Source organism: Erpetoichthys calabaricus, chromosome 3 (genome assembly GCF_900747795.2).
Source record: "Erpetoichthys calabaricus chromosome 3, fErpCal1.3, whole genome shotgun sequence".
Classification (NCBI taxonomy): Eukaryota; Metazoa; Chordata; class Cladistia; order Polypteriformes; family Polypteridae; genus Erpetoichthys; species Erpetoichthys calabaricus.
Genome location: NC_041396.2, coordinates 244,829,564 through 244,855,072, shown reverse-complemented (window position 1 = coordinate 244,855,072; position 25,509 = coordinate 244,829,564). Strand labels below are relative to the sequence as shown.

The following is a 25,509-nucleotide window of genomic DNA, read 5'->3' as shown; positions in this document are numbered from 1 at the left end:
CCTTGGCGTTCTTAGCAGTGTGTGGGTTGGCAGTGTCTTGCACCAAGAGGACTCCTTGAGACAGCAGTCCCTGACGCTTGGATCAAATAACAGGCTTCACATTGGTCTCCAGCAAGGCACAGTAACTTGCACTAGTGACTGTGGTACCCCTCGGCATGTAGTGTTCGACAATAACTCGGGTGCACGAGTGGTTACAAGGACAAGGCAAAACCTTTTATTCTGCTGGAATCCAGGCACTTCCAGGCAGGTGACACAAGTGCATTGAGAAGGGTGCAGAGTACATTGAGAAATGACATTATCAGTTTTGTTACGGTTCGTTCCATTTTCTAATAAATCTCATTTTCTTACTTTAGCTTGACTCCCCCTAGTATTTATATTCTTATTAAAATTATTGACAGTATGTCTACTTAAAAGAGGAGCAGATCCAGAGCTAATCCTTATAAGGCAACACTTTCAACATCATCTAACTCAGAAATATGTTGTATAGTATTCTTAGAGGATTCTTATAAAAACTTCATTGTATATGTGTTACCAAGCTTTAGATTTTTTATGTGTTTATAAGGTAAACATTGAAGCTGCCTGTGGGGCCCAACCTAAAGCAAGCTAAGAATGAACAAAGAAGAGAAAATATTGTGTTTAGAGTAAAAATGTACATTAGTATTGACTTTCTTTTGTGGTCGCCTCCCCCACTAATCATCTAAGATGGCATCTAATCAATGAAGTGTCCAGGAAGTATAATCACCTGTACACTATAGTTGTTTGTCATCTTAAAGAATTGAATATATTGTTTCCAGATGCAATTTTGAAGGTCCACTAATGAAAACAGGATGCATCTGTGAGTAACAAGTCTGTGTAACTTTAGACTTATAAATGCCCTAAAAATTAGCGTTTTAGTGATAGAGGATGTACACAGCTGTGTGAAACGCTTTGTCATTGATCTTTCTTGGTTTTCTCTCTCTCTCTCTCCTGGCATCAGTTACTAAAGTTTTTTGTTGAAATTCTCTAGTTGATTAAAATCTTTTCTGATGGCCTAAGAGAGTCGTACAAATGGTGAATTTATTGGGGCACCGGACATGCAAGTATGACACACTGAACCTTAGTAACATGTTTCTCTTAATGTGTTTATTATTATTACTAAGTTACTTCAGCAGACACATTGTATTTCTTTTTTATGAGAAATAAAAGGTGACTAATGGAATCAGTTCAGGGATGAAACTGTTACATCACAATCCAGCTTGGCATCCTAATTCTCTGTCTTTATATTTTAGTTAAATGCTCAACTAGGTAAAAAAAAATAGGATGGCTTAAATTTATTGACCCTTATATTTTAAAGACCTTTAACATTTATACATCAACCCAAAATTCTGTTAGTATTTTGATTATGATGTATTGTGTAACTTTTACATTAATTTATTATAACAAATTTGTCTTTTCCTTCATGAAATTAATCTGCTTTCTTAGTTTTTCTCATTTCATAATACTAATTCTTACGCAGCACATGCTATTTCTAAAGTGTTAAATACATGCACCTTTTAAAACTGTTGTACTAATAGCTGAGATTTTTAGATCAGCATGTAATATTGTCAGATGATACATTCCACCAAAGAGTTGTGTTGAAAAGTAAGTTATCATGCTGCAATATTTTTGTAACTGGCACTGTAAGACAATTTACCCAGCAAGAAGTCAATGACTGAGACAAAAAAGAAAGAGAAATAGAGATGTTAAACGACATACAGAGGTTAGGAAGGTAATTTTGAATGAAGGTGTGACCCATAGATTTTCAAGGCCCCATACAGCTAGAAAAAAGAAGTCAGATGTTAAAGCAAGAAAGTAAACCTCATGTACATCCAAATTACTATAATTTAGATAGCTGATACCATGGAGGGGGTTTACAAGGATCACAAGCATCATTTTTCAAAATGAGAAATCACAATCTTGCACCTCATGTGCTTTTCAACAAGATACTGGGTCAACTAATTACATGCCAGAATCCAACAAAGAGGCAGTCTACAACAGCTTGGATTCAATTTACAAAAAGAGGATATTGTTCTGTCTGCTTGGATTGGGCATTGGCTGCTTGTAATTTTTTTTTGTAATGCAGTACAAAAGAAAAATAAGAAGTTAAACTAAAACTAAAAAGGAGGGGAAAATGATAAAACTGCAGATCAAGAAGAGATGTCAAGATTAGATCTGGAGTGAAAAGGGTTGATGCATTTTAAACAAGGTCTCTTTTTCCATTTCACACAAATATAGCCAATAGAAGATTTCACTCTGTAATCTGAATCTGAATGGGTGGAAAGGACAGTTTTAACTGTGAAAGTGTAGAAATATCTTTATTTTGATAGCAGCCACATAAGTAAAGATGAAGCCAGAGTAACTTACTTATATTTCAACAAGAATATGGTAGTTAAGGATTAGTGCCAATAGTGCAATATTTAACTAATTATATTCTTAATGTTCTTTGACGAGATCAAACCCTGTTAAATGCAATATTAATGGAATATATACTTCAGGTATACAGTAAGAGTAATATGTTTGGAAATGCAGAGTGCCAGTGGTTCAAGTGAAGAGGCAAAAAGAAATGGGGAGTGTGGGCCTCTGTGAGTTGCTAGAACCAGGAAGGATAACAACAGGAGAACAATGAAAATGCAGTTGTTATTTTACTGATAAAGCTATCACATTAGTCCATGTGTTAGTTTAAACAAAAAAGATAATATCAGTTTAAGCAGTCGTGAGATTTTAAATCACAGAGCTACTTCTAGGAGTAGGGGCAGCTCCATACCTGAGAAAGGGACACCAGGCTAGACCACCTTCTGGTAGCCCTGGTGTCTCTACAGCCATGAACATTTTGAAGACACTAAATAGGCACAGGTTATGTGCAAAATAAATAAAAGTTGTTTTTTTTTTAAAGCATGCAAAAAATGAATATGGATTATATTGTAAAGATTGATTGCGAGACCCGGGTTCACTTCCTGTGTCCTCCCTCTCCGTGGAGTTTGCATGTTCTCCCCGTGTCTGCGTGGTTTTCCTCCGGGTGCTCCGGTTTCCTCCCACAGTCCAAAGACATGTAGGTTAGGTGCATTGGCAATCCTAAATTGTCCCTAGTGGGTGGGTGTGTGTGTGTGCGTGTGTGTGCATGTGCCCTGCAGTGGGCTGGCGCCCTGCCCGGGGTTTGTTTCCTGCCTTGCGCCCTGTGTTAGCTGGGATTGGCTCCAGCAGACCCCCCATGACCCTGTAGTTAGGATATAGCGGGTTGGATAATGGATGGATGGATGGATTGATTGTGTATTTATAAGAAGAAACACTGGTGGAAGTGTGGAGATTATTTAGGGAACACAACAATTTCTTTAAAAAACCATGATTACTTGCCAGTGGTCTTTAGAAATTGAAAGGTGGTTAGTGATTGTAGAATTTTAAAAGATTATAACGGTCAGACTAGAACTTTACCATCAACATTGTTCACAGCCATAACAATGATGTACCCTTATTTACTCAGAAATTCACTTTTTTTTTTTTTTTTTTTTTTTTTTTTAACAAGAGAAAGAACGGAAATAAAAAAAAATGTATTATTGGTTTGATATTTTTTTTCCTTGCTAGTCTGAAATGTTTTCCTATTTCCCATTCACTGCAGTAGGATTGCCTGTATATTTGTACCACTGCAGGGCTCCTGTTTTTACACTTGAGCCAGGAGAATTATTAATACATAAACAAGTTTAGGGTTTGGACCTTGTGCAACTGCATTTGGACATCTTTGTATTCTGATCTTAATAGTGCATGTCTAGAGAAAAAAATTGGCGAGTAGGTCAATAGCATCCGCTGGACCAAGTAAGTTGCCTCAGGAGGTGCAAACCACATCCTGTGACAAGAAAAGCTAAATTTAGTAAAAGACAGAGCTGTAATGAAATGACTAGAAACTAAAACAAGTCAATCAGTCATTTTCTAACCCACTTAGTTCTAAACAGGGTTGTGAAGAGTGGTAGCACAGGGCACAAGGCAGGGACAAACCCTGGACAGGGCACAAACCTAGGATTGCCCAACCAACCACAAATTTAGGATTGCCAATCCACCTAACTGCATGTCACTGCACTGTGGGAGGAAACTGGAGGTCACAAAGGAAACCCACAATGTACTGAAATACATTAATATGTATAAAAAAAAACTACAAATGTTGGCTGTAAGAGCTTACACTTTGGTTATATACATGGCAGGCAATCTTTATAAGTCATAAAGATGCTACTTTTCAGCTTGGTGGCACATTGATTAGTGCTGTTGCCTAAACGTACCAGAGACCAAATTCTATCCAAGCCACCGAGTTTGCACATAAATTTAATGGCCTCTTCTTATTTATGAATCCTGGTGTATTCTGTGATCAGAGATCTGTAGTCAGTGTAGGCAGATTTAACATACTTTAGCAGTGGCACTGATACAAAGTTAAAAAAAAGACCTAATTTTATTACAATAGCAAATTCTCTACAAGGCATCTTTATAACCAACATACAATACAAAAGCAATAATGGTAATTAACTTTTTAGGTTAGCTATTTCATTAGTTTGGGGAGCACTGTTGCGATCACTGCCACCTCATATATTCAGAATCCTTGTTTTAGATCCTCTAAATCTTCATTGTCTACATAAGTTAAAGGTCCCTTGCACAAACACATGCATGTTTGGTTTCCTAGAGGCTCTGAACTGGCTTAGCAAAGATAAACGTGGGTGATGTATAAATGTGCCCTGTGAAGTAGCAACGTCTCATCCAGGACTCACTCCTGCTTTGGACATGAAGGTATCACAACAGGCTTGCCCACACAACTCTGACCTGGACTAAGTATTTTTGATAATGGATTGACTTTTCAAACTGACCATATTAGCCACTAAATGACTAAAGAAAATAAATATTTACAAACTTTTTTGTCCTCATTTGCTGCCCGGTTATAATCATACAGGCACCAAGAAATCAGACTGACTTAGTCCTTAGTATTCACAGGTTGTTCAATGTCAAATTATTGCATTTATTATTGTGCTGGCAAACAGAGGTGCTTCTTTTTGCCACAAAATGCACAAGAGGGCTCCCCAACCCCTTCTGCTTTTGTGGTTGTTATTGCTGTTGCCCACATCTCACTTAAGTAAGAAAATACTAAAAGTGGGCCACATGTTATGTCCTTCACACTTAATGACTTTGGCTACAAGTGACGTCATCAACCATGCTTAGATTCCCTGCAAAATGATGGGAGCCACCATAATCTCTCCAGATTAGGTTCCTAGTTGCTCCTCCAAGCAAGATTAGATCCTGTGGGAAACACTGAGCACTCAGGGATAAAGTCTTACAATAAAACATTGCGCAACATGCAGACAATATTCATAGATTTATCTATATACTTACTGCAGGAAGTAGGGCTGGCTTTTTAGACATTCCGCCATAGGTGACCAATTTACCCCCATAGCTGTAGAAATACATAATAAAACTTATTAAACTTTTAAGATAAAATGCTCAGATAACTAGAGCCATATTTTTTTTTAAGCAGAAAGAGTAACATATTATATTCACATAATGCAAGGCTTACTAAATATTAACAGTAGTTATTCCAATATTTTTATTAAAAACATAATATGCTTTTAAAGTGAATTAAAGTTTAATAAGGGATGCATTATTAATGGATTCTCTCTACTGAATGACTCAGTATAACTTTTCTGTGTGCAACATGGGTCTTTTTCCCTCACTGACTGATATTCTCTCCACCCAAAATGAGGTTTTTCTTTACATGTTAGCTTTCTGAAAAAGAGAACAATTTCATACTGTAGCTGACATGAGCTAAAAATAAATTACAATTATGCACAAAATTTGCCTTGAACAGAAATGCACACCCTGACAAAGTGCTTCCTTAGCAGAAAGAAGGTTATGTAGCCATTATGACTTATTGTCACTGCATGTACAGTATGGCTCAGAATAGAAGATAAGGCCGACAAGATTAACTGTGTGCTTCGTAGAAGACTTTGATTGTAGTTTGTGGTAATACTGCCTTTCAACAGTTACACTTAGCACACATCCATGAGGACTAACTGCTTTCAAAATTACACACAAATGCACCTTACAATGGTAGGCATATAATTACCAAATACTTTGAGCTTATACTGTGTATGCACTGTATATCATCATATCTGTGGGTTTAATGTGTCACAAGCCTTACAAAGACAAGGATACTGAGGTGACACCCTGTACAGTAGTGACTGTTTGTCTTCTTGCTTTGTAGCCATGAGGACATCAGCTCAGATGACACAAACTCCATCCTGGCCTTATAACTGGCCCTTCTAGCCCTACGCAGAACATCCTAGATTGAGTCAGCATGGAGCCACGAGTGATTAAGGGACACCAATGTAGCTAAAACAGAAGCACTATTTATTTTAATTTTATTTATTTTTTCATTTTTTAAAAAGCCCTTTGCCGAATTAGCAATAAATGGGGAACGTCACACTGGATCCCAACATGCTTAACATTACTGTTTGTTTTCTTTCATCTGTGGCTATCTGCAGACAACTTAAGGAAAAACAAGATTCACTAAGAGATCAATCTTATGGCTGTAGGCCCTGAGGTCCAGAAAAATAAAACATTAATAGTGAAATAATTCTGAGAGCTTTGTGATGATGTTTTGCATTTAATATTATAATAGCAATTCCGACTGAGAGCCACTGGAATCATGGTTTGAGTCCAGCCTATACAATTTTTTTTATCTTGGTCTTATTTATGTTTCCTATATATACAGTCATATGAAAAGGTTTGGGAACCCCTCTTAATTCTTTGGATTTTTGTTTATCATTGGCTGAGCTTTCAAAGTAGCAACTTCCTTTTAATATATGACATGCCTTATGGAAACAGTAGTATTTCAGCAGTGACATTAAGTTTATTGGATTAACAGAAAATATGCAATATGCATCAAAACAAAATTAGACAGGTACATAAATTTGGGCACCCCAACAGAGACATTACATCAATACTTTTTTGCAAAAATAACAGCCTCTAGACACCTCCTACAGCCTTTGATGAGTGTCTGGATTCTGGATGGAGGTATTTTTGACCATTCTTCCATACAAATTCTCTCCAGTTCAGGTAATTTGATGGCTGCCGAGCATGGACAGCCTGCTTCAAATCATCCCGTAGATTTTCGATGATATTCAAGTCAGAGGACGGTGATGGCCATTCCAGAACATTGTACATTTCCCTCTGCATGAATGCCTTTGTAGATTTCGAACTGTGTTTTGGGTCATTGCCTTGTTGGAAAATCCAACCCCTGCTTAACTTCAACTTTGTGACTGATGCTTGAACATTATCCTGAAGAATTTGTTGATATTGGGTTGAATTCATCCGACCCTCGACTTTAACAAGGGCCCCAGTCCCTGAACTAGCCACACAGCCCCACAGCATGATGGAACCTCCACCAAATTTGACAGTAGGTAGCAGGTGTTTTTCTTGGAATGCGGTGTTCTTCTTCCGCCATGCAAAGAGCTTTTTGTTATGACCAAATAACTCCATTTTTCTCTCATCAGTTCAAAGCACTTTGTTCCAAAATGAATCTGACTTGTCTAAATAAGCATTTGCATACAACAAGCGACTCTGTTTGTGGCGGAAGTGCAGAAAGGGCTTCTTTCTCATCACCCTGCCATAGAGATGTTCTTTGTGCAAATTGTGCTGAATTGTAGAACGATGTACAGATACACCATCTGCAGCAAGATGTTCTTGCGGGTCTTTGGAGGTGATTGGTGGGTTGTCTGCAACCATTCTCACAATCCTGCGCATATTCCGCTTCTGTATTTTTCTTGGCCTGCCAGACCTGGGTTTAACAGCAACTGTACCTGTGGCCTTCCATTTCCTGATTACATTCCTTACAGTTGAAACTGACAGTTTAAACTTCAGAAATGGCTTTTTGTAGCCTTCCCCTAAACCATGATATTGAACAATCTTTGTTTTCAGATCTTTTGAGAGTTGCTTTGAGGATCCCATGCTGTCACTCTTCAGAGGAGAGTCAAAGGGAAGCACAACTTACAATTGACCACCTTAAATACCTTTTCTCATGATTGGACACACCTGTCTATGAAGTTCAAGGCTTAATGAGCTAATCCAATCAATGTGGTGTTGCAAGTAATCAGTATTGAACAGTTACATGCATTAAAATCTGCAAAATTACAAGGGTACCCACATTTTTGTACAGCCAGTTTTTTACATTTGATTTAATTTCATACAACTAAATGCTGCTTCACTAAAAATCTTTGTTTGGAAAACACCCCAGTACTTAGATGTTCCTAGGAAATGAAAGACATACCACTGTTATCTTTTTTGTTGAAAGTAGAGTAAATTATTATGCAGGCTGAGAGGGGTTCCCAAACTTTTTCATATGTCATCCCTTTCTCTTCACAGTTTTGATCATGTGCAGATTTGCACCAAAATTTGCATCTTTCTCAATATCTTTTTAATACTTTTACTGTGTGCATTCCTGTACTCTGCATTTTGCTGTGTTTTTGTGGTTCAGTTGCCTGCAGCTTTTATTAAGTATAGACCTAAACATGCTTCCAGCTGCAGAGCAAGTGAATCTATAGCTAAAAAAGCCAGGAAGGTGATGGTATTTGTCATTTCTAGATATGACACTACTTTGCATCTGTAGGTCATAGATATTCATGACATAAGTCAATAGTTTGCTGCAGTTATGACAAAACATTTTGTGGCTTGTGTATGAAAGTACTGAAGGCGGTATTATGTATACATGATAAGGCCGTAGTGACAATTGAATGAGCCCTCAATATCTGGATTGAACATATACCAAGAAAGCAAATCAAAGGGCAAAAAAAAAAAATCATGAATTCTCCTGTCCCAAAATCCATTTAATCCTGAATGCTGTCAAGTGGAGCAAAACAATAAATATTCGAAAGGTAAACATAGTCACGCAGAGCTAATTTGGAATTGCCAATTCGTGTAACTTGCTCTTTTTTTTGGGAAGTGAAGGAAACTAGAGTGCCCAGAGAAGACCCATTAAGTCCCAGTGAGAACGTGCCAACTGCACACAGTGTGACCTGGCCCAAGATTCAAACCATGATACCTATAGAAATAAACGACAGCATTAACCAACGGAGAAACAATTGTGATAAGGTTTTGCTTTTAGTTTTTTGGAGATTTTTTATTAAGTTTGTCTATTATTCTGATTCTCATTTTTCCAGGATAGAAGTTTGTTTTTGGTAGTTGCCCATTTTGTTGGCCATGTTTAAAAGGCTATTAAAAATCACATGATTGTTTTATTTTTTTACATAAACATTTTTATATTTTGCCTTTTATATTTTAGCCACAATTTTGTGGTGTTTTCTGATGGACACAGTCACGTTCTTTGTTGCAGCAGCAACAATTGTTAGTCATGTGAACTATGAAATCATTATGTGCTGCCTATAAAAAATGGTAGCATGCTGCAATTTGTGTCCAAGTTTCTGGACTAAATTCAAAATAGAATATGCTGTGTAAAACTTTGGTTAGGGGAAAAACTGCATAAAAATTATTAACAAATGGTAAAAAAGTTCTATTTCAATGCATGGGCACACTGATTAAAAAAAAAAAAAGTTTTCAATTCCTTTGCAAAGCACAAATTAAACATCTGTAATATATAGGACAATGTTCACCAAAAGTGTTCCTTATAAAAACCATTTCAGCACATTGTTAAAAGGCTCAGAAAAGGCATCTCTATATGTATAAAATCCAACGTCTGTCTGCCTGTCTGTCTGTCTGTCCGCTTCTCACGAGAGTACTTCTTTACGGATTTAGATTGGGTTTTTTTCTGTAATTTGCTTGAACATTTTGGTTGATTTTGCGACCTCCCTCATTGCGCTAAGTATCATAGTTTGCCTGCGGTACCAATTTCTTTGCATAAATCTGAGAGAGACACAGCGGGCTGAGGGGAGGGGGATGGGGCCCTCCTCAATCACACGCCAGCTTTGGGGCGTATCTTACATCCGCTTAGCTAGCGAACAAGAGAACTGCTTAACGGATTTAGATCAGGCTTTTTTCTAAAATTTGCTTGAACGTTCCGGTTGATTTTGCGACTTCTGTCATCGCGCTAAGAATCATAGTTCACTTGCAGGAGCAATATATTCATGCTAATCCGACACAGAGGCTGCGGGCCGAGGTGGGGGGAAGCATGACGTCAGGAGTAGGGAGCCAGGCTGGGCCCTCCTCACTGTCCTGTTTCACTATTACGCGGGCGGCTAGTTATAAATAAATCAATATATAAGCAAATAATTAGGATTAAAATTAGTAAAGTTAGAATAACCCAGTTTTTAAACCTCTATTTAATAAATAAATATAAAACGTTTCCATTTATCTTTTCTTTTTGTATGTGCGTTTTGAAAACTCCCATTATTATGGTAGGTGTCTTCCACTTTTTATTAAAGGTAAGACAAAGGAATAACATTCAAATGGTAGATAGATTTATTTTTTAAGGATACATTTAATAAAACTAAGAATACTTTCATCAGACAAATTTCCTATAAATGATAAAACATAAGATATGTAAAAAATTGGACTTTGTAACATATAGGATGGTGGTAGGAATTTTAGCAATAGGGTTCATTTCAAGGCATTTTTATAAAGTAAAGGGGATAAATAACCTTAAGGTTCATCCTGAAGAAAAAATCAGAATCAGGGTTTCAAGATTTACTTAACCTTAGGGTCCAATTTTACTCACCAATCTTTTTTATTTTTGGATAAGCTTTTAAATTAACCCTTTCATCTCCTGATCCACTTGTTCTACGGTATATCTAAAAGTTCTCCAGATCTTGCCCTCATCTTTCATACAGTATAATTATGACTTTTTACTAAATATGCCTTTAACATTTTATTAATTAACACTTTCATTAGTTTATTTTATTTTATTCTTATTAAGTAAGACGTTTATTTAGTATGCCTATAGAGGTAAAGAGTAATACTAACCACTACATCACAGTACATATTACATGTGATATTTTTCTAGCTATATTGTCTTAAAATTATACATTAAATAAAATTATCCCTTGTTAACATATTCTTTGATAAAAGTAAAAACTTTGTACTGTTCATCAGAATATTACATTTTTAAAGAATTATCATTTTCTAAAAAAAATCATACACTACTAAAACGTTTCATACCATAACTAAACACTTCATGTCTACAATAACTTATTGCTTCTTTTGTATAAAGATGTGCATTTTTAATATCATTTTATTGTTTGAAAATACTAACATTTCCTGATTTCCTTTGAATTTTCCATGCTTTTTTCTGTATTTCATAATTTAAACTTATTACATTAACCAATGTGCCTTGAGAAATCAGAACTGTTGCCATCTCTGCCTACCCTGCATTATTCTTTATTCATTCATATGCCTGACTTGCTCCTGCACAATTGCTTAGCTGGGAGTATAAAATTATCACTGCAATTCACAAGTATATTTAGTATTCCATACATTTCTATCTTCCTGTATGTAATATCATGATAACTGTGTTATCCATTCTAGGAAAAAAATGAAATGTGCTGCCAGTGACATAATCGCAATGCCACTCACATTTATGTTTAATATTAACAGTTTATTCTGAATATAGTTATCCCGGTCACTGTCTATGTGGAGTTTACACATTCTTTTTGGTGACTTCACGGATTTTTTTTTTCTTGGCACTAAGTTTTCCCCCAACAGTCTAAAGACATACATGTTCAGACTGATTCATCGTGAAATAGTGTGGGTGGGCGAGTGAGTTGAGTATGCCCTGAGATGGACTGCTATCCCATCCATGTTTGGGTTATGCCTTGCATCCAATGCTTCTGGGATTTAAGGGTGTACAAATTATTTTATTTTGTGTTCATTTTTATGATCCATGTACTTAAAATGTAATGAACGCATTAAAGTTCTTTAGGGTGGTGTGGAAGTACAGTAGTTAATGCTACTATATTACATCGCTGGGGGGAATGGGATCAAAACCCTGTCTGGTCACTATGTGTGTAGATTGTGTACATGTGTATGTATTTTTCTATGGCTACACCAGTTTTCTTCCTGGGTCCTAAAAATGTGTGTATTTAAGGTTAACTGAGGCCTTTGAGTTAGCCCTGTGTGAGCGACTGTTGTAGTGTACGAGTGTCTAACACACCATTTGTGATGGTGTTCTCTCCAAAAGATACAAAATACAATAATGGCTGAAGTAGTCAGTTTCATGACCCATTTTATCTAATCCAGCACCACTGCACATTATGTTGGAAACAGCCCTGGACAGAGCACTAATCCATATTTAATGTTTTAGCTTCAATTGTCTAATTCTACAATAAATGTAAGATACATCTTAAAAAAAGCATATATAGATGATATGCACAGAAAAACATATCAGTCTCAAATCCACTTAATCCAAATTAGGGATGCAGGGACCCAAACATCTGTCAGAGCAACAATAGGCAGAAGGTAGGAACCAGCCCAGAATGTGGTGCCACAGTGATAGAATCCACCAGTTAGCATCCATGTCTTTGGCATGTGGATGGAAAACCATAGTGTTTAGAGAAAGGTCCACACAGATAGTGGAAGAATATCCAAAATCCTCACCGACAGCAATCAAATAAATAAATAAATTCTTTGCATTTATATAGCGCTTTTCTCACTACTCAAAGCGCTCAGCAATTGCAGGTTAAGGACCTTGCTGAAGGGCCCAACAGAGCAGAGTCCCTATTGGCATTTAAAGGATTCGAACCGGCAACCTTCCGATTGCCAGCGCAGATCTCTAGCCTCAGAGCCAAGTGCAATCAAGTGCAAGAGACGAAACCAGAACAATGTATCAGTAAGGCAGCCAAGCTAATCACCATGCTACCACACCAGTTATACATATGTAATACACTCGATATACTGTATGTTTTGCTGTAATGGATCACCATATTAAACCCAACAACAATGTTCTTAACCCAAACATAGCTATTTTTCTTTTTCTTTTTTTTTTTTTTTTTTTTTTACACATTTCTTCATAAAAACGTTAATACATACTCTAAATGATCGACGAGATATGCAGCATTTGGTCCACCCACACAATTTAGTGCCAGTTTGGGCTTTGGAACATCCTGGTAATATAATACAAAATTCAAACAATTAAAAACAGGTAACAAACAGGATTTCAGTTTTATATATACTGTAAAAGTTAAGATGTTGAATCTTCCAATTAACTATTTGATTCAATTTGAGGCCAGAAAGAGTCAAATCCTAACCAAGCAGCAACAAGACCTTAAAGAATGGCATCCCATGACAGAAATATACATAAACGCTATCACATTTCTGTACATGTTGGTACTAGGGTGTTGTACCGTGTTAGCCATTGTGAATGTAGAGAAAAGCAAAGCAAAATGACACCTTTTATTGGCTAACTAAAAAGATTACAATATGCAAGCTTTCGAGGCAACTCAGGCCCCTTCTTCAGGCAAGATGTAATCAACATTGCATTACAAGATTACATCTTGCCTGAAGAAGGGGCCTGAGCTGCCTCGAAAGCTTGCATATTGTAATCTTTTTAGTTAGCCAATAAAAGGTGTCATTTTGCTTGGCTTTTCTGTACATGTTGGGAAAGAATTCCTGTGTAAATGAAGGTGTTTACAATTTTTTTAATTTATTTGAAATCTTTTAAAAAACCTTTTTGCTATGAAAACTATTTGTGAACATTCTAAGTCCTGATAATTTTTAAAATGTATTTTTAGTGCTATTAATGTTTTTAAAAATGGGTTAATTGTAGGGTTTGCACTGATTAATCACAATCTTTAAAATTGGCTTAAAGACAGGTCCAATTAAAGGGTTTTCCATTATCAGATATTTAATAAGTAATCACTTTCAGGTTTCACCTGAGCTTTTGCCATTGATACTAAAAATGAATAACAGTAGCTAAGAGGGTAATTTTCTTTCTTCCTTTAAGTTCTTCTGCAAGCAATAAATAGTTCATAACAGTCAGATAATTATATATTAAATACAAAGAGACCCTGAACAGTCATTGAAAATCTGCTGATTGCTTTTGTACCTTTTTACCACTATGAGCCAAAGAACATAATGATATTTTAAAAAGAAGAATTTAACTCAAAAGTGCTTGCCCATTTAGCTTCCAAAGGGATCAGAATTTCACATGTTAAGTGTAAGGTGTATAAAAGGAACAATTACTTAATTTTACTGATAGTACTAGGGACTCTGATACATATTGAATAAATAAATGACTATTGCATTAAGGATGAACCACATTCTGTGTTTAAGTGGGAAATTAAGGTACTTAGAAAGAGGAAAAACACACCTAGGCAAGACCCAACTTGGCATACACCTACACAACAGCTTCCGGATGTAAACAGCTGATATGCAGCTTGGCGACAGGTCTCCCACTCTTTTTGAAAGCATGCATTTTGTTTACCACACTTTTAAAAGGAAATTAAAAGAGAAAAGGAAACACACATAATTATGGTTGTGTAGTAAAAATCACAGCTGTGGTCGGAATTATAACCTTGACTACTATTCTAGCACAAACAAGAAAGAAAGTGGCAATCAGTTTTAAAAGTAGCAGAAACCCACGCTCACTTTGTTGGTAAAATGTTGAAATTGTAACCATCTATTATAAAATGACACCTACTTTAACTTCAGAAAGACTAATGGTACATTCCCACTTCCCAGTCATGAAGATTAGGCATGTTATACTTGAACCCAGCCCAGCCACAATACCTGTATGCCGAGGATCTGTGAATGTGTCCACAACTCAAATGTAAAACCAAAGCAGCCGTTCATGTGGTAACTCGGAAAAACTCATGTCAATTGGAGGTACTGTCTTCAAAATGTCCCACTTAATTAAATTTAACGTTAACTTACTAAATTCTTAAAAATCATCTAGCTTTTTGTCAGGCTAGCTTACTTCTGCTGTCCTTAGTAAGCTAAAGTGTCACTTAAGATTATTTTAACCCATTGTATGTGTGTGTTGTATCATAGCTGCACAACAGCTGATCGGAAAGCTCTACCACGTGTTATGTCAAGAGCGCAGAGGATTATCAGGGTATAGCTTCCAGCCCTGGAGAACATTTATAGCACACACTGCCACAGGAAAGCCACCAGCATCTGCACGAATTCTACTCAGTCATGCCGCATTCTGTTTGAAGTTCTCCAATCTGGCAAACGCTTCAGAGTCTTTCCTGCATGGACCTCGAGGCTCAGAAACACTTTCATCCCAAGAGCTATAAATGCACTCAATCACTCCATCATGTGCTCCCAGTACAACTGCTTATACTTATAACTACAACTACCTCACTGTAAACTTGCACTACAACTGTAACATTGCACAACCTGAGCCACTTTATGAACCATTTGAACTATCTGCACTGTATGTACATGTTTATTGTACTTATGCTTTCATATTGTATATTTTTCATTATTTTTATTGTATTATTGTTATTGTTATGTTATCATTTCATAGGAAAATAAGTTTATGGAGGATTTACCTATTGAATCTCCTTGTGCCATACAATGGCAATAAAGGAATTCAGTTCAATTCAATAGAAGAGGGCACATATTTACAGATGATGATGACTGGCTTCTAAGTCGATTTAGATTTTCAAGAGCTATCCTCTTGGAGCTGTATGCTGTTATAATATTAGGATGTATACTTGTTACCATTTTTATGATGCAATCCATTAAAGTATGCATATTACATTTTACAGATAAATTGTTAACTTAATTTAAATAATGTATACTGTTAATATTTAAACACTTGAGGGCATGGTGGTGCAGCAGTAGCGATGAGCTGGCACCCCATGCCAGGATTGTTCCTGTCTCGTGCTTGATGCTTGCTGGGACTGACACGACCCTGGATGGATGGAATAACTAAACATGTATAATGAAGATTTTTCAATGTTCTATAAATGTTTTGAAGAATCTACATTCTAAGCTTACAGCTGGTTTTACATTTATTACAGAGCTCATTGTGTAGCGATTGGTTATATGAAAAAAGAAAGTGGAAGGAAAGGAATTAGGGGTTGGTACGTTTGACTATTGCTGCACTAAATTTTATTCAGGGTCATGCATGTTCCAAGCTTCTTGCGGAAGGCAGGATCAATCTCTGGATAGGGCGCCACCTCATCACTACTGCTGCGCCACTTGTGCCCACATATGTTTAATACATGCTCTAATGCATTTCATCATGAAAATGATATCAAGCATACTGTTCTAAAATGTTCAGAGAGCTGTAATATCATGAATGTAATATATTCTGTGTGACAAACTTGTCTACCAAAGAGAAAGCCTGTTTAAGAAGTACATATTTATTAATGACTGGGTCTGTGAACACATATAATACGAATTATTTAACGTGCTACTTTAGTTACAAAGGGATTTGAGAAACTCTAGTAAACTAAACATCGATTTTAAGATAAAGTTTACGACATTCTACTTTAATGACAAAATAAAATAGATCAAAGTGGAAATTTCAAGATTAAAGTCTACATTTAGACTTTTTTTCGTCACTGTGTCCCTAATTTTTTTCTTTTCTCTGTGCCCTAAAACGCTTCTGTATGACACTCAGACGCTGGGCTACAACTCACCTTTTTACCTCAACTGTGATATCTGACCACTTCTTTTTTATTTCTGACACTGTGCGACTTTCTGAACTTGAACTTTTCAGTGTAATTCCATCAAGTTCCTTTTGTTGTTGATACCACTGCCTAAGCCACGAAGAAGTACATTTTTCCTTGCCTCCATTTCACATTCGCTGAATTTTTTTTTTTTCCTGTGGTTTTGCCATTATCTTTTCACAGAATGCAAGGAGCTATTTGTATTGATCTTCACAATCAAAGGGGCGTAATTTTGGGAGGAGTTGGTGTGGGGCAGCAGGAGCGCATGCATGTGCACTACATTTCACGCTGACCGGGATTTATGCAGCGGAAATGTGTGGAAGTTGGCTTAGGCACGGTTTTGTGCATCTGTATTTTTTTGTGTTTTCCCACATTTCCACTTTTGCCCATACACCATGTTTTAGTGTGAATTCTATGCACAGTATTATTCATAAGGCCCCATGTCTGGTCAATAGTGACTAAAGTATTCCTTTAGGTGTGTCAGATGTGACAATATTATAGGCAGGACTATATCTGCAGGCGCATTAGATGTTCCTAGATCCTTGTGAAGGAGCAGGAACATTACAGCATTTCCTTCATTTAGCCTCTTCTTCCAAAATTCGATTTTCTTATACAAATGTATGAACTTTATATTGCAATTTAAGTATACTGTGATTGCGGCCCTGCATGCTCTGATTCAAGGTATTTAAAAATTGAAATATGTCGGTAAAATACGCAAGTTTCAGAATCCATGGCTGGTTATAAAAACAGCTAGCAAACTGGGAGTTCTCAGATGAGAGAAATTCACGCAGCTCTTCATGGAGATCAAACACTCGTTGTAAAACTGCCCCGCAAGACAGCTACTGGACCTCAAAATGCAGCAAAAGGCTCTCAAAACTGGTGACAGAATTTCCTGACAAATGCATTTGGGGTAATCAAATCCATCTTTTTTCTTAGCCAGCACAAATCCAATCTCTATGTATGAAGCCTCATACTGTGAAGATTTAGATTTTGCTTTAGTATGGAAACTCTGTACCACACAATGAAAAAAATTATGGAATAACCCCTATCCCATACGTACATGAAAATATCTTGTACGTACAGTACATAAAAGTATCCCATAAATATGATATATTTTCTTGTATCTACAAGATGTTTTCACATACATACGGGATACCCAAAGTGCACTTTTATAATTTTTTTATTTAACTTTGTCTCACACATACTTGAAAGTATCTCATATGCATGTGAAAGTATTTCGTATGTACATGAAAATATCTCGTAAATACATAAAAGTATCCTGTACATATGTGTAAAAATCTTGAACCTACAAAAAAGTTTCCCGTCCATATGGGAAAACATCTTATATGTATGTGAAAGTATCCCTTCCACACAAGATATGTTCACTTACATGCGAGATAAGGGCTACCCCATATTTTTTTTTTCCCATTGTGAGGTTCAGAGCTTCCATAATTTAGAATATGACTCATTTGGTGAATTTAAAGCAGAACTACAAGATGGGTTTTCTTCGTAATGTTTCCTTTTTAAAAAAAGGACAATCATTATGCATGTTTTAGCATTCAGTGAGCTGTGTCTAGCTTGCTATGAACTGATTTAACACTACAATGCAACATGTGTACATCTATGGTAGTCTTCTCTGTTTAAGTGCCTTACCATGCACATTCTTTTGTACCTTTTCAATATATGTACAGAGTTTGCCTACTGGTGCCCCAGACCCTTTATGAGTTCTTTTGTGTTTTCTCTTTACAGTATAATTGGCAAGCGTACTAACGAAGTGACAATGACATTATTAAAATATAAGGTGAAGTAGAAAAATGCTTTATTACTTACAACTTTTTAAATAATAAGATCGTATATGCTTTTTGTTCTCCACCATTTTGCCATGGACCCTCTGACATATCCCTGTGGACCCCAGGTTGGAAACCACTGACTTAAACTACTCGTGAAAAATGTGCACTTCATGTCACCTCAGTTGATCTCAGCCTAGATGCTTGTACACAGAATGTTCTTTTTTTTCTCATCCTCAACTCATGAACTGGTTGTCCCATTTTTTCCAACTATCCCAATATATTACACAAAATGTTGGCTGTTAAGAAAAAAAGGATGTAACATTTCTTTTTTTTGTGGTTTATACAGTAAATGTATAATTTTACTTGGTGTCAACTGTCACAATTTTTCCAGATGCAAGCAGCAAGACAAGCATTTGCTTGCTTCTCGCTGTTGTATAGTTTGTTTTTTTTTCTTTCACAGCACTTCATATGATTATATCCAGCCATTTCATTTCCAGTTATTAGCTTATAATTTCCTTCATACTGTTTATTTGACAAGGACAGGCATGTTAGTTTTCTTGAAGTGGTGAACTATCAAGAGCATGTGTAATGTTCAAAATATACTAAAAGTATATTTGTGTGTGTATCTCTCCATGTATACATGGAATAGGCAATACAGTATGTATTAGGTATTAACATGTTTTAAAAGAGTATTTGTTCCAAAGCTAAACAAATGGTAAATGGTAAACATCATTGTCCCAGTCAATTTTCCAGTTATGTTATCTTGTGAAATACAGTATACTCCAACATGCAGAATCCAGTTCAGGATCAAAGGGAGCCATAGCCTGGCAGTACTGTTCTCAGCACAAGGCATGAAACAATCCTGAACAGGTTGCCATTCTATTTTAGGGCACACACATGCACACCCACACTAGCTCACGCTTGGGCCAGTGTTGAGTGTCCAATTAACCTAACCTGCATGTCTTTGGGAATTTGGGAATAAATTCAGGCAGACATGCAGGTAAGCACCAAGATGGCACATGTTTGGTATAGTCATTTTAAAATAAAGTGTTTCATTTATTATATTTGACACAATGGTTAGCTCTGCTGCCTCCCAGCTCCAAACTCCAGAGTTTGAATCTTGATCCTTTTACTGTGTGGGGTTTGTACGTTCTTTTTTGTGATGCTCCCCATCCCAAAGGCTTGCAGGTTAGGCTAATTGGAAACAAACTGTAGGCATGCACATTAAGGTCCTACTATGCACTTTTTTATTTTGATACGCCATAAAATGGAAAAATGGTAATGCATCATAATATTAGTTGGATACATCAGGCTGCTATATTTAGGTACAGCATTCTCAGTGAACAGCCTGACAGAGTATATCTCTATTGTACATATTGAAGGGTGCTTTTGAAAGCTTCCACAATTTTTTGTTTCCAAGCAATTTTGTTGAGGTATTTCACGGAGACTTTGTTTTTTGGTAGGCTTGATACTCTGTTGCAGTTGACCTAGCTGTCAGTGTAAAATTGCCATGGTACTGTAAACAGGATTGCACATCTATCAGTTTGCACCACAGAAGAACAAAGATTCATCATTGGCGTTTTATGGGCAGAAGGCATTGGGAAAATTAAAGAATGAACAGAGGAGAATGTTTTCTAGAAAACAGAGAGGAAGACTCTCAGAAGGTATTCTATTGTTACTCAATAATGTGTACCCTTACACATTTGCCAACACCATGAACATCATTCAGAAAGTGAACTGAGTTGTCGAGTTCAGATCTGGCATCTTTTTATTTTCTTCTGTTTGGACTGCTCAAGGATGCAGTGGGAAGTTGCTGATTTTTAAAATGAAGTAGTGCATAGCTGGCTTCACATTCAACTGAAAATATTGCTTTTCTAAAGGTATTTAGAAGCTTGTAGACCACTGGTATAATTGTACTGAGAACCAGGGATAATATATTGACAAATACTAAATTCTACATGGAGTCATTATGCTTATCATGTGACCACATTTTGTGCTCCCAAATGTCCAAAGACATACAGTTTATTATAAAAGGGTGATTCCCAACTGTGTGTGTGTATATGTATGTGTGCGTCTGTATTTGGAGGGTTTGTGGATGTGAGCCATGCAATGGACTGGCACCCTGTCCGGAATTCTTTCCTGCTTCGTGCCCAGTGCTGCCAGCATCTGCTTCAGCCCTTCCCCAATGCGTAAGTGGATTAAGCGGGTTTGAGAATGCTATGTGATAAATAAACATTTCAAAAATAAATTATGGAAACTTAAATGCATTCAAGATAAAAATAAAAAATATTTTTGATCAGTTATTTGCATGTAAAAAATATTAGGATTATTTGCTGATTTAAGGAGAAGACTCTAAAATCAATATCTTGTAAAGATTCCTTATTATAAAATTGTTTTTACCTTCAGTATATTTTCAGCACTAGATTTATGCAGTTGTTCTTCAGCAATAATGTAGTTTGCCCCCAGTGCCTTCAGTTTTTGAACCAAATTCTGTAGATCTGGTCTAAGAAAACAAAAGAGGTGATAAATATGACTGTATATGAGTGATGGTTTAGTAGTGTAGTGGCTAGTACTGCTGCATCAAACCTTCAAAAACCAACATGTGAAGTCAGCACATTCAACATGGATTTTGTCTAAATACTACAGTTTCTTCCTACATCTCAAGGACACACATGATAAATGGACCCAATATAAGTGAGGGTATGTTTTGGCCTTGCACTTAAAACTGCTGAAATAGACTTTGGCTATGCTGTTAATATAATATAATATAATATAATATAATAATATCTAGAGAACTAGTAATTTTCTTAATAAAATAACATGCTGACGAAAATAGATTAATTTCTAAGAAGTATAAATTTAACATTAAAATGAAATCAAAATTAGATACTGTATGCACACTAATTTTTCAGCAATATCATTGAGCATTCAATTATGTCACTTTAGATTATGAAGTAACACTTACAAACCATATATAAAACAAATTACCTCCAAACCTTCTGTATATATTAACAGTTAATTAAAATGTATAATTTATTTTAAAATGTAATACAAGCTGAGCCCCACTGGAGATTTTGTACTATGGGGATCCTGTACTTCTTCCGTCATTCATCCATATAGTTTTTGAAGTACAGGATAGCTGGAGCTAAAAACTTTTCTGAAAGTAACTGATGCTGAAGGAAACTCTTTCGTATTAACACACATGAATACCAGTTTATGTATACTGTCCATGGAAGTAACTCCTTCCAGTTTTGTGTTATCCTGTCACACAAACCACCAAAAGTCCACAAAACACCTGACCTGCCCTTATTTCAGGTCTGGGACCCCTAAATTAGGCCCCACTCTAGACAACCTAACCCTTATTCAAAAGTCAGGCTGCAAAGGCCAAGAAATGGAGTTGAGGCTGCTAAATGCTCAAAAATAACCAGATGGTCATCAGAAAGGAAGGAGTGGAAAACCATGAAACCTCAAATCAAAAATAAAAAAAGCATTTTATAATAAAAAGCACAAAAGACAGGACAAAAAGACAGCAAAAAGAGAAAAAACATGTAGCTAAAGAGATGCCTTATTACGTGGCCCCATTTTCTTAGGCTCCACATTCAGGACAACAAGGCAGACAACAAAAACACTAAATATATACTGTGAGAGATGGCCGGCAGTTTATCCCAGCCAGCACCCCCAGGCCCCTAGATGGAGTCTTCCCTGCAACATGGAGGTGCCCTGGATCCCCGCAGGGCATCATGGAAAATGGAGTTCGGCTTCAGAGCCCTGCTGGATACCGTGGGTGCCACCAGGGGACGCTGCAGGGATGCACAGGGATTGTTATTTTCCCTATAGCCCGGAAGTACTCCCTAGTCACAGGGACGGAAGAACTGAAGTACTTCTGGGCTGAAAAAAAATAAGAGTTTCCATCTGACCTGGAAGTGCTATAGAATCACATGGACTGAAGAACAGAAGCACTTCCAGGTTACAGACTATTTAAAGGACTGGTTGAGACCCAGCAAGGGGAGCCAGAGTTGGGAGGAAGAGTGACAGAGCTGCTTGGTGGAGAGGAGGATTATTGTTGATTTATTGTGCTATTGTTATTGATTATTGAGTATTGTGGAGGTGCTTTGTGCACATTATTGTAATTATTAAAATTATTACTGGGACTTTTACCTGGTGTTTGGATGCGTTGTCTGTGGGTTTTACGGGGCAACAGCGACCCCTAGTGTCACAATACTTAACATAAAACATAACAGTAAAATTAAACACCATATCAGTAAAATTATATAAACTCAACACAAAACTAAATCAAAAACAGAATTAATAACATAATATGAAGTTATCTTTAAACAGCATAAAGTCTATATAAACAAAAAATAAATCTAATCCAGAGCAACAATTCCTCCAAACAGTGTGAGGTGGCAAGGCGAGTCACTGCATCAACATGTCAAAGTTGTAAGTCATAATTCTGTCATAACCATCAAAAAGTTCAGTTGTTCATTTACAAATATACATTAGAATAGCTGAATGTTGGACGGATGGATGTATGGATAGATAACACTTTATTTGTCCACAGTGGGAAACTGACTTTTTACAGAAGCTCAATAAATATTATTATATTTTAGCAAACAACATATAAACTCCACTAATTTACATTGTTTTAAAGTATTTCTTAGCAGACTATTAAAATGTTACTCATGTAGACATATTATTATTATTATGAAACTAATTACAGTACCTGTTTCTTACAATGTTAATAGTATTTATCCCCATCGAGGCTGCAATCTGAATTACAGCTTGACCTACTGCACTGTTGGCACCATTTTGAATTACTGTGTCTCCTAAAGACAAATCACAAGAAATGACCACAAAATGTTTTACTGACTGTGCATTGCCATGTTTTTGGCCAGAATTCACTACAATTAAAGATTAGTTTCTAACTACTCTACCCTACCTTACTCCAAGTGGTAGAAAAAACATACAGTGCCCAGGAAGGAAGGAAAATAAAACAAAAAAAACCCCACACATTTATTTAATAAACCTATGTCTGTTCAAATAACATGTTTAAATTGATACATAACTAAAGTTATTAATTACCTAGTCACTTGGCACTCACCTGGTTTCAACTGTATAAAGTCATGTAGCATCCTATAAGCAGTACATGGGTTTACACCAATGGTTGCAGCACTGAGCAATGGTATATCATTGGGAACTGGAATTAGATCCCTCTCATTACATACGGCTTCAATTCGCCATGTCCCTTAAACAGGAAAAATAATTTCAATATTTAGTATGAAAAAGCAACAACTATATGAAGATTTTCTGTGGTTTTAAAGTTCTAATAAGTGCTATACAGTAATGTATGAATATGTTTTTATGGTCATTCAGTACATCAATAAGAGTTTCTTCAAACACTCTTAAGACATCTTATTAGGTCAGTTGTTCCTGTGTTTGTGTGTGCCCACTACATGACTTTAAAATGGAGAACATATCGACCTGATGCTTGATTGCATCATCTTGAGGATGTCATACCCAAGCAGATATCATAATTTATGACAGATTGCATAATTATCTTACAACTGTTCTACACAATTTCAAATTTCCAAAGTATCACAACATCACTGCATTTTCACAACTAATGATCATGCTGTCTGACCACACCAGTGACTGCAGGAATGTTTTCCAGGTATAATGCTGAGATCAGTTATCATCTGGGCCTTTCTTTTTCCTCTTTCAATTCTGACAAGGTTTGTGTTGTTCAATGCATCCACATTCCTTGTGTCTGTATTCTATTGTGTCTGTACACACAGGAACCCATCCCTACAGCTTAAGTCAATCTGCACTGGTGAGTCATAGATCACTATGACTGAATCACTAAGATGTCTCGCTATACAACTAGTAGACAATGGAGTGCTCCGTAACCATCCATGATTCACTAGGATTATTTAAATAAAAGCTACAACTGAAAATCACTAGAAAAGACATGTAGTGTGACACCAGCTTTGGACAAACCAAGACTCTTATTATAGGGACTTTCTTTCTTGAGCCCACTGGGAATAATTATGTCTCCTTATAATAATATACAAGACGTCACTGAACATTTAAAGACTTGCAATTTAGATTAACTGAGGGTTCTAAAATGGTCCAGTGAAAATGTTTGTGTGTGTGAGACAGTCATGCAATGGATTGGACCTCATGTAAGACCAGTTTCTTGCTTGCACCCAGTTTTGCCAGGATGGGCACCAGCTGAAAATGCTTAATCCCATTACTGCAGTGGTTGGACAGAAAACCGCTTTACTAAAGTCAAATTTAACAGCAGACCACTTTAGTTTGACAATCATCTGTAGGTATAATTCTGCATTTCCTTTCATAAACTAATTTTTGGAAGTGTATTTACAAGAAAAATATAATGTTATTGTATATGCATTTTAAAGTCCCAGATTTCAGCCAGTCATTCATAATTAACTCCTTAGCTATGAAAATCAATTAACAGTAGGTAGCCTGTTAGCACTAATGCATAGATTACTGGTGGCATAAAGTTAAAGGACCACCTTGACAAGATGTGGGTTCCCCAGGCTGACATTAAAGTGAGTTTAGACGAGAGACCTGTACAGTGATTGAGAGCTGCTGGATTTGATAGTGACAGTGCTTAATGTAAGAGCTTCAGAATGGTAAGAAGAGTGAGAGAGAGGAGTGACCACATCAAGCAAACAGGAAGGCTTGGAATTAAAACAAATGTTATTATCTGCAAGAAAGTCATAGAGTGTGCCCTGTACTGGAGGTTTCAGGCCCATGTTCCATGTTTCAAAATATATTGAATTAGTAGTACTAGAAGCCATTATTTTTAACAAATAAATGCTTAAATAAATATATAACAGAGAAAAAGCCTCTATGTTCAGTCATTATTCAGGGAGTGGATATGGAGTTGGTCCACTCCTACAAGTACTTGGTGGTCCACATCAATGATAGGTTGGACTGGTCTCGGAACACAGAAGAACTTAATGAGAAAGGGCAGAGCAGGCTCTTCTTTCTTATGAGACTGCATTCCTTTAATATGGGTAGTGACATCCTTCACATTTTCTACAACTCTGTGATGGCCAGTGAAATTTTCTATGCTGTGGTGT

General features: G+C 36.5%; 1 protein-coding gene across 2 annotated transcripts in view; it reads right to left on the bottom strand.

Annotated features, from left to right (window-relative positions):
* Positions 1-25,509, bottom strand: part of LOC114648729 (enoyl-[acyl-carrier-protein] reductase, mitochondrial) — a 56,191-nt gene that overhangs the window by 15,181 nt on the left and 15,501 nt on the right. For both annotated transcript variants that reach the window (XM_028797927.2, XM_028797928.2), the window contains exons 4-8: positions 23,502-23,645; positions 23,124-23,226; positions 20,801-20,903; positions 13,018-13,091; positions 5,380-5,440 (exon numbers count right to left, since the gene is read on the bottom strand). In XM_028797927.2, coding sequence (XP_028653760.1) covers positions 5,380-5,440; positions 13,018-13,091; positions 20,801-20,903; positions 23,124-23,226; positions 23,502-23,645 — 485 coding nt within the window. The remainder of the gene's footprint in view (positions 1-5,379; positions 5,441-13,017; positions 13,092-20,800; positions 20,904-23,123; positions 23,227-23,501; positions 23,646-25,509) is intronic.